The 10,693-nt window shown below is 29.6% G+C and overlaps 1 protein-coding gene across 5 annotated transcripts in view; it reads left to right on the plus strand.

Annotated features, from left to right (window-relative positions):
* Window positions 1-10,693, plus strand: part of LOC106470485 (serine/threonine-protein kinase PAK 3-like) — a 55,405-nt gene that overhangs the window by 33,557 nt on the left and 11,155 nt on the right. For all 5 annotated transcript variants that reach the window (XM_022399100.1, XM_022399099.1, XM_013931044.2 and 2 more), the window contains 4 exons: window positions 807-907; window positions 5,336-5,480; window positions 7,010-7,073; window positions 7,220-7,351. In XM_022399100.1, the coding sequence (XP_022254808.1) occupies window positions 807-907; window positions 5,336-5,480; window positions 7,010-7,073; window positions 7,220-7,351 (442 nt within the window). The remainder of the gene's footprint in view (window positions 1-806; window positions 908-5,335; window positions 5,481-7,009; window positions 7,074-7,219; window positions 7,352-10,693) is intronic.

Raw genomic sequence — 10,693 nt, forward strand, 5'->3', positions numbered from 1 at the left:
TTGACTGAAGTTATTTATTTCAACTTTCGTATCAAAGATATTGACTACTAACTGGAAGTAAGATGGGAATTTCATTATAGACAGCATAGGAATCTTGTATTGACAATATGATGAAGTTATTTATTCAATTTGTATCAAAGATATTGACTACTAACTGGAAGTAAGATGGGAATTTCATTATAGACAGCATAGGAATCGTGTATTGACAATATGATGAAGTTATTTATTCAATTTGTGTCAAAGATATTGACTACTAACTGGAAGTAAGAATTATTATTATACGGAAGTGGCTGTAGAGTATATTTACACTAAAAGTCTTATTGTGTTGTTTTTATTTTCACCATATTAGCCTAACATTAGTTTTTGGCAAAGTGACATATAGGGTGGGTGAGACTTGGTCAATATGTTCTGAAACTCCAACACCACCTAAGTTTCTTTTCTCCTTTTATTTAGCCTTTTCATTTTATATTTTCTCAGAACATATTTTTGAAACTCCAACACAATAACATCTCCTCACTCAAGTTTTATATTATCAGTATGTTCAGTCTACTTGATTGAAACTACTATATAGTAAGAACACTTCAACTAGGTTTATTTGTCTGTAACATCACTGTTTATATATTCTCCTACTTGTGTTAAAGCACTGTTTTTATTGAATCTACATCTGAAATATTAAAGCTGTAGTGAATTTCTGGCTTTATAATAAGGTTAAATTATTAAAATATTTAACTTGGTAACTAAAGTCATACCCACCATTGAAGAGATGGGTATAATATGTCCTATCTAAACTGTTTCATTATCTTTAGGCGAAAGTTACGGTGACTCCAAAGCTATTGGGCAGAAAAATATTTTGGATGGTGAAAATTATACTTCTAAAGGCAAAGCTTTCAAGGAAAACTATGACACAGTAAGAAAACTCTGATTTTTTTCCCTTAAGTATCTTTAGTGATTTTAAAACTGATGTTTTATTTTTAACTGTATAATAAAGAACTGTCCTTGTGATAGTTTTTGGTATTCTGATTTGCAGCAGGCATATTATAAGTATGTGCAATACACATTAGATTCCGGAAATGTTTTGCAAAGGAATAAACTGAATACAGACAGCTGATGCTCAATAAAAACAAGAATCTTTATTTCATACACTTGCAATACACAATAGATATCTGAAAAAATCAGATTTTCAGAAAGAGAATGTAAATTAAATACATTGATAAAAGAACACCAAAACCTTTCCCCAAAAGCACATGAACAAATGAATAGAAACAAACCAGATTTTGATGAACAAAGAAATGGAGAATCTTTACTAATTAAATCTCACAAACCTACTATTAGCAAACACTTAGGTTATTCCTCTGTACATTTGTTAATTACCATTTCCTTAGATTATTTTCAACCTAACCAAACTCCTCAGATACACATACACACATAGACAAAGAAAACTCTGTAACACTGCCTTTAAATGTGATTAGAAATTCTATATAACAACTAACTTTTTATTGGTAGATCATTTGTAAAATGCAAAAAAGAATTGCATTATGTATGTTTTAGCCTTAGCTTCATGTACTTGACCATGATCACACAAGTGATTGAAATATCTTAGAAATAAACAAACAATTTGAGAAAGAAAACCTATTGAAAAATTATGATTTCTTCATTTTTTAAAATATGTTTACAGGACTTCTCTAGCTATTGAAGCTGGAGAAAAATATGTTTACCAAAGAAGAAGACTGGGACAATAAGCACGATGTATTGGACTATTAATTTTAGAAAGAAGAAACTTATTACAAAATTACCTGTATTAATGATTATTCCAACTCAACATGTTAAAGGGAGATAAACCTGCGATCTATACAAACTCGTATGAATCTCTGTACCAACTATTAAGGTAGAGGATTAGCATAAGTTTGCATCTTTTTGCATCTTGTTTACAAGGTTATATGTTAGCTAAATGGAGAACATCTACACATCTAAAAAACAGTTACATGAATATATCTAAATATTGATATGTTATTTTATAATTATGAAAAGTTGAAATATAACAGTTTTTCAAATGCAATAATCTCAACAGTTTGTATGAAAGGAAATGTCGGAATGAAACAGGTTGTTCTTTTATTTTTGTTAATAATTTATTAACAATGGAAAATATACAAAGGCTGTATACTAAGTGCAACCCAGTTTGTTTTGAAAGCTAGAAAGCATCAATACAAGGTCCTGAAAGATTTGACAAATGTGGATTTGTACAGATTTTACCAGTGATAAATCGCTAGTTTTTTGAACTCTATTTGTTGAACATTTTGACAAGTTTGAGTTTTCCAGTATTGAAATGTTGAGGGAGGAAGAAGAAAGAAAACCAAAAACACTGAACACAGTTTTAACACTTTCTTTTCTCAACAGTATCACAAATTTAAAGATAAATTTTAAAGGCTTGAAATTTGTTATGTAGTGTCTTAAATAGTGAATACTTTAAGCAAGAAACTATCTTAATTAAAGAATGTTTTGTTAAATAAGCTGATATGGTAAGCTCGATAAAATATATCTATATAAAACTGTAGTATATTGCCTCTTTAACTGAATTGGTATAAAATTTAAATAACAAAATTAATTAAGTCCATTTGGTAAAGTGTATTAACTATATAGTAATCACCATTAAGTAATTTAATAGAAGTTTATTAACTGTTGATTTAGTAAACTTTGATAAGGAACTTGATATGGTGAGCTTTGTTTACTGTGTAAATTTAGTAAGCTTTCATAAAGAACTTGGTATGGTGAGATTTGTTTATGGTGTTGATTTAGTATGATTTTATAAGGAACTTGATATAGTGAGCTTTATTTACTGTATTGATTTAGTAAGCCTTAATAAGAAACTTGATATGGTGACCTTTGTTTACTGTGTTGGTTTAAATAGCTTTTAACTAAATTGATATGGTAAGCTTTGTTAGTTCATCTAATAGAAAGTTTGTTAACTGTTTATTAACTTAAATCTCATGAGCTTGGTTTGCTGTAGTGACTTAAGCTTTTAAGTAAATTGATATGGTAAGCTTTGTTAACTTTCATAATAAGATCCTTTCCTAGTCATGAGAAGTGACTTAAAACCGATTATGTGTAAAATATGTCTTTGAAATCTGTGTTGACCTAGAGTAATACATAAACAAATTTTCAGTAAAGTAAAAATTAATTTGCAGTCTATACAGACAACTGAAGTATAGATGATGGAATTTATTATGTTAATATGGAGCATCACCATGTTTACTCTTAATATGAGTAAAGATTTATCTGGCTAAGCCTATCATTTGTTTTAATGTTACTTTTATTAATTTTTTCTGTGAGAGTTAATCTTAGGCCAGCATTATTTGCATAAACATGCATTTTTTTGTCACTTAGCAACAAATAGGATCTAGCTGTTCCATTTCAGCAGTGGCCAAAAGTTGTTTTTATTGACATTGTAGTTGACAATATCCTCAGTAATTTCCAATACATGGTGTGAGATGTACTATATGTAAATAAGATTCCCAATTTTGACCAATCACAAAATTAGAAGGAATAACTTGGGTTCAATATGACATCATCTATTGTTTATCTGGAAATATAGGTGGAGAAAGGCAACCAATGTGAATAAGTGTTATCCACTCATTCTTCAATATTTGTTGGATGTTCCTTCATAGGTATAAATTAAACAAAATCAAAGTGATGGTTGGAATGTTTTTGCTCCAAGACACAAAGAAAACAGACTGGCATGACTGTATAAATGATTATTTATGGGCAAGATTTCTCAGCAAAACATACTGATCCTCTTGTAAATATTTCTGTATCATTGAAAAAATTCAGTAAGCATTTGGTTCACTTTTTCTGAATCTAATAAACATTATATTTTCTTAATGAAATCCATGTTATTTGCCAGTACTAACTGTGGAAGCCTGTTTTGTTCATTACTTGCTGCATCAAAGTTTGGACTCCTTTTAATCAGCTCACCAATTTTGATAATCAAGTAGTTATCCTTCAGGAAAATATTTGCATTTTTAGAATGAAGATGGTCCCATCCACCTATTGACTGCCAGTCACTAGAGCACCATGTTTTTGTGTAAATGAGATATGAACCAAAGTATATAGTAATATGCATTGTTAATAAACCTTTATACAGTATGTGCATGGATCAACTGGGGTTGGTAATGTGTTTTTATTTGTGTTTGGTCATTTGAGTTATTTTATGAATTTTCAGTGAATGTAAATGAAATGAATTGTTAAATGGATAAAACAAAATATACTCTTCCAAAATAAAAAATATAGATAATTTGATGAGGCTGTATCAATTGTAAATTGAAATTTATTTTATCATAATAGCTGTTCCTCGGCTTTACAGGTTACCATTTATTTATTTTTTCTTTTGTTTTTAATATAGACAATAGTATGTTATTTGATGTGATTGAAAAATTATCATTCAATGAATGGTGAAAAAGAACATAAACAATTAAATACAAGAGGAAATCTTCAATAGCCATGGCTGTAATTAGATCTCAAATTGGTCAAGAGATGGAGCAATGAGCTAAAAGTTTGTATTTGAAAAATTAAAAAACCTCCAAGCCATTCTATGAGCCTCTATGCCATGGCTAAAAATATGCAAGAATAAATCACTCATTCACTTGAATTCAACCAGCTTGGGTAAACTTGGATGATGCTGCCTGTCATTTACGGCAAGGGGTTTGACAAATCCCATTCAATCTTCCAGCAGACATTGCACCAAACAGAAATGGTGTGCCCATGATAAAATGCAATTGCTAAAAACAAATTTAATTTCTGGGTGGGAAGGAATGTTCTAAAAATTTTACCTGCCTTATTGGGTAGGTAACATGCCAACTTTACTTGTCCAGAATTAATTTTACCTTTCCCAGACAGGCAGATTGTTGTTAATGTCAAGCCCTGCCTATTCTGTAAAATTTTGATAATATTGTTAATTATAGCATGAATGAGTTATTTTTGATCGATTTGTCAGGAAATGTAATATTGTAAATCATCTTTGGGAATTCAGCTTCATTAATTCCTTTCTTATTTCCTGAGGACTGATGGATTAATCTGGACATTGTTTAGACATTGCAAATGGTGTGTATACAAAATTACATTTAATGAGAGCATGGTGCTTCATTTAAAGGCTAGACACTGTACCATTCCAAACAAAGGGCCATGGAAATCTTTAAAATTAGTGTGATTAAACAGATGTAATAAACAACTAAATTTTTATAAATCTAATATTGTATAAAAAGATCAACTAGAAAAAAAGAGAACTTTTAAAAAATTTAATGTATTGTACACTATCTTAATCACAATCATGGATATTCTTCAGGCCAGCAATAACTGCAGTTCATCTATCGAAGAAAAGAACTCTGATGATGAAGCCATTACTGATGAAGAATCTGCATTATTAATAAGGAGGAAGAAAGAAGAAAAAAGGAGTGAAATGTCTCAACAAGAAGCTATGGAAAAATTGAGTTGGTATTGATTTACAAAACGTAGATATACACACAGACTTGAAAAACTAAAATTCTATAAACCAGAAGTACTTAGAATGAACTCACTATTATTTTTCGGTTTGGAGAGAATTATATTTGCTACATTCATTAAAAAAAAGTTGCAATTTGGCAAACAGTTATTTCTCACTTGAAAAAGAAAAGAATTAAGTTTGTGTCTGTTATGATGAAGTGATATAATGATGTTAACCTTTTTCCTAGTCCATTTTCAGTATATTACCATTTCTGCATTTTCTTTTATAAAACTTAATTACTCATAAGCATCACCATATCTTAAAACAGTCAATTCAAGCATGAAGCATTATAACCATTCAATACATTGTGTTGTTATGCAATACATCTATAAACACTGACCCAAAAACCAGATTTTACACATGTTTATTAGTAAAAGGTCTAATTATCTTAAATACTAGCTTTTTTGTTGAAACAAGTTTAAAATAAACACGTCTTGTATATTGTTGGGATTAATATAAATAGTGTTTATCTTATGAAACTTACCCCTGTACTGTTTTTAGAAATGAGGTTGCAACTGTTTCAAAAAAGGTCTCCCTCCCAATCCATAAGCTTGGTAAAATTGGTTTTTTAGTTTCAAACTATGAACAGGAGTTTTTATAAAGTGCAAAACAACTGCCAAAGTAATTAATTAAACAAACAACCACGAAGACCAATGACTAACTAATTTATTTTCCCTACATAGTGTATAAAAATATCATGCTATGGTTTGATTATATAAAGGGATGTGATCAAGAAAAGCATCTAATGTAATAACTAAAAGTTTCAAAATTTACAGTATACATAAGGAAGAAAGCTCTGTGACAAATATAGTGTGAGAAAGAAAATAAATTGAAGTTTTGAATGATATATAATAATTTTGTTAGTTTCAGAAGTTTTGAAAATTGTGAAACAAAAAAGTGCAGTTAGTTGAGTTTAAAAATATTTTTGACCCCACCAACTTCTGAAATTTGATGTTTTCAAAGTATTTAATCTATAAATAAGCAAAAATATACATGAAGATTACTGGTTTGTTGATTTGTTTCATATTTTGACAAGTTTTATCTACTTTGCTGGGAAGTTTATGTATTTGTACTACGTAAGTAAAAAATTACAGTTGGGGATACAAATAAACATTAGGGTTAGCAGTTTAATTCATTTTTATTTTCCTTACTTGATCCAAAACAAATATTTTATAATGTATTTCATGACAAAATTCTAAATCTGAACATTTGAGTTAGTTTTATTTTTATAGGTAATTTGAAGGGAAGAGACCAGACAGAATATTTTCAAAATTGTAATTTACCCCCCCCCCCCAAAAGAAATATGTGGTAAAGGGTTAGTTTAATAAAGGAAAATGTAATTACTTTTTATTTTATCCACATCCAAAATGATTTGTAGAAAAGTTATGATACAAAAATACTTTTGTCCATCCTTCATTTGAAACTTACAAGATTTTTTTGAGGTAGAAGAATAAAATGACATGTTCTTTTCTTCAGAGGATGTTGTAAATCCAGATGATCCCCATTCAAAGTACATCCTGGAAAAGAAGATTGGGACAGGGTAAGTTTTGAGCATGTGATTGAACAAGCCAGTTGGTGGTGAAATGATTAATCTAAATTTAGCATTACTTTGAATTGATGAATTCTTTCCAAATTTAGAGCTAAAATTGTATAAAATTGCATGATAATACTCTTTTTTTTTTCTAGAGCTTCGGGCATGGTGTACACAGCTGTGGAAAAGGATACAGATAAGAAAGTAGCCATTAAGACCATGGATCTACAACAGCAACCCAAGAAAGAACTAATTATAACAGAGATTCTAGTCATGAGAGAAAACAGGTAACTTAAGTAGAAAGCATAACATTGGAATTTAGGGGAGACTAAATATTTATACATTATTAATGGGGGAGTGGGATAATAATAAGCTAAATAGCTGTTGTTAGTATATCTACGCATAGAGGCATAGTATTAACAGGATCTCTTTGGTGTGATTATCATAAAATGTGATATTGTTATTCATAGCAGTTAGTTAATATTAATTTCTGATCTAATTAAAAAAGTAATTCAATAATGCGTATTGATGATGAAATATTGTGTTCTTACTTAAAAAGATTAGAATACATTGTACATCACTTGAGTACTTACACTGTTGGTTATACTTTCGGCTGTAATCTCAACATCTCATAAGTTTTGGCCAGTTTAGGAGATTTAGGTTAGTCCTAAACACCTATAATAAACTAATAATGCAGAATAATTTTTATATACAATATAATAATAATAAATTTTTGATAGTTTTAGTTTAGAGGATGGGACAGCAGAGATGGACATGTAGGTCTCTTGTTGTTCTTAAACATTATATGTTAAATAAATTACAGATGATAAAAATAAATATATTTACATTCTAACCAGAACTGTTAATGAAGGTATCATTAAAGAAGAATAGAGTATACTTTAGTTATGGAACACATAAACACTAGTGGTTTACTTCATAAATTTGGTGTTACATGAAGAACTTGGCATAACTTTAAACCATGTCTTGTGTCCAGTGAAAGCCCATTCCAACTTGACTAGCTTAACATATGAAATGAATCACTATAACATATGTTACTGTTTAGGTATAGAGTTGAGCAACAGAACAGTACAGCTGGTTCAGCAAAAAATTTATGTTTATGAATATCCAAAATAATAATAAATAAATAAAGTGAATAAGAGAACCAGATAGTGAATTTGAAGAGTGTTGAAGTGTTAAATGTAATAAAAAGAAAAATAACATACTATGAAATGTGCCTAACACAACTAATTCAACTAATTAATCCCTGTCACTTTCCAACACAAATGGAAAAGACAGCCAGAACTAATAAAGATAAATACTGTAGTAGCCAAAAAGTTTACTGTATAAGATCTAAGGAAGCTCCCAGTAATAATAAGACTTATAAAAGGAAGTAACAACAGTGATAAATATGACAAAGTAATTAGCAAGACACTAATGTAACTTAACTAATGATGATGTAAATGTATACTGTATAGAAATCTGTTATACAGTTTGCATTAACTATAGTAATAGTTTAAACTAATGGCGGTTGCCATACCCCACTGATTCATTATTATATTAAACAATGTTTGAGAAATTAAAGTGTAAAGCTGAAAGTTGTGATACTCCACAAAATTTGTAAAGCATAAGATCATTGAATTTCTTGCAAAATTGGATGAATCTGGTGTTCAAAATGCAGTATGAGAATCCTCTTTTGTGAAAAACTAGAATATGTTTACAATTATCTTTGTAATATGTAATAGATTCTATAGTATTTAATAGGCTTTGAGCAGTCAAATTGTAACATGATTTGGAATATGTAAACTTGAAATGTAAAGTTTGTAACTTCAGAATTAAAGGTGTTTTATTGAAAACTTTGAACATAAATGTTTGATTAATGATGCTGATACCGAAATTCAGGTAATAAGTTTCTATTTAGTTAGAAAGTTTTCTTTCCAGAGTGAATTTTGTTGGATCAATTTGTTTGGCAGCATAAAGTAAACCTTGATAATTATGTCTGTTATTTATTCTCCTGTCAACCACTTACTTGCTGGTGACATTGAAATTGCAAAGGTCTTAAATCTCTGGGAATGTTCTAAATTTATATTTGTTATTTATTATCCTATTGACCACATACTCACTGGTAACATTGACATTGTAAAGGTCCTAAATCCTGGAAATGTTATGAACTTAATTGGAAATGCACTAAATAAGTGAATTGTTTTAATTTGTAAAAAAAAGTTTATATTACAACTTTATGTCAAGAACTAGAGTTTTATATACAGACATTAAAACCTTCAGGTAACAAGGTTTATGAATATATTACAGTATTTGTCCATTCTGAAAAACTGTACAATGTAATACCTAAATTATTTTAGATTTCCAATCTTTATCTATGAACAAACAAATGTAGGTTTATTGTTGGTGTTAACAAAAAGTTATGATTAAGGATTTACTCATTCTACATGGTAAAGGTCTGAAAAATTAAAAGGTATCTAATTGAATATTGTAATATTATAAAAGAAATAAATGGTATTAATCCGTTCATTATCATTAGTGATTCCATTGAATTTAAAGACAGAATTAAAGACTTTAATGCAAAAACAATTGAAACTTTGATTTTAGTAATCTTGAAACTAGTTTTCCTATTAATAAAATTAAAAGTATTTTGTCTTTTAAGAATTTTAGTAAATTAATATTTAGTGTTAAAAATCACAGATTTAGCTACTACTCATTGATGTAACAAGAAGTGGTAGCTAAAACAATGTATTTTGATGTTTTGTCAGTCTTCCACGATCTGTGTGTTTAGTAAGAGAAAACATGTCTTTGTCGTCTGTTTGCATTTCACATTGGAGCTCAAGCATAATAAGCATATATTCTTCACTATCTATGTGAAGTTTACAAGCACAGGAAAGTCGTTGTCAGAAATTTTCTTAAGCATATCTGAGTTTAATATATCGGAACACTGAAGCAGAATTTCATCTTCACTTGAAAAGGATGGCAAAGAGACCATTTGATATGCAACAAAAATGTCAAGAATTCAATAATTTAGAATAAAATCAGAGTACATTCATGATACAGAGCTTCTTCTTAGCTTCAAGAACTGTTTGAACAGAGACATGGTAGTTACTGTCCATGAAGGATTGATACTGGATTAACCTTGATTTTAAGTCATCAATCTGAAATTTACCTAGAAGCACATACTTAGCTCCATGCTCTTTCAAAAGATATTCAGTTATTTCTCGTGTAGTATAGTGTGTTACAAAAGTTGTTGACATTTTTGGGCCAGTTTACCAGCATTCCTAGGTCCCCTAGAGAGTAAATCAGACCAAACTTTGAGCCAGGTAATGAGATTATCAAACAATTTCATTTTAGGGTCATCCATACACACTGTTTGGTTCTGTCACTCTTCATGGTAACTTGCACCCTTATTTGGATATTTTACATGTACAAACATGATAGCACTGTTTGGTAACAAGTGCCACTACCTCCCATTCCTGCATGTCCTTATCTCGACGTCCAATCAGTTCAAGAGCAGCAACTGTTTGGTTCATCAAACACATCCAGAGCAAGTCTCACTTTTTTTTTTTTTAGATGACTATGGATTCAATGACTTTGCAATTATATGTTGACCATATTTGACTACTTTC

This window comes from Limulus polyphemus, unplaced genomic scaffold (assembly GCF_000517525.1).
Source record: "Limulus polyphemus unplaced genomic scaffold, Limulus_polyphemus-2.1.2 Scaffold4032, whole genome shotgun sequence".
NCBI classification, from domain to species: Eukaryota; Metazoa; Arthropoda; class Merostomata; order Xiphosura; family Limulidae; genus Limulus; species Limulus polyphemus.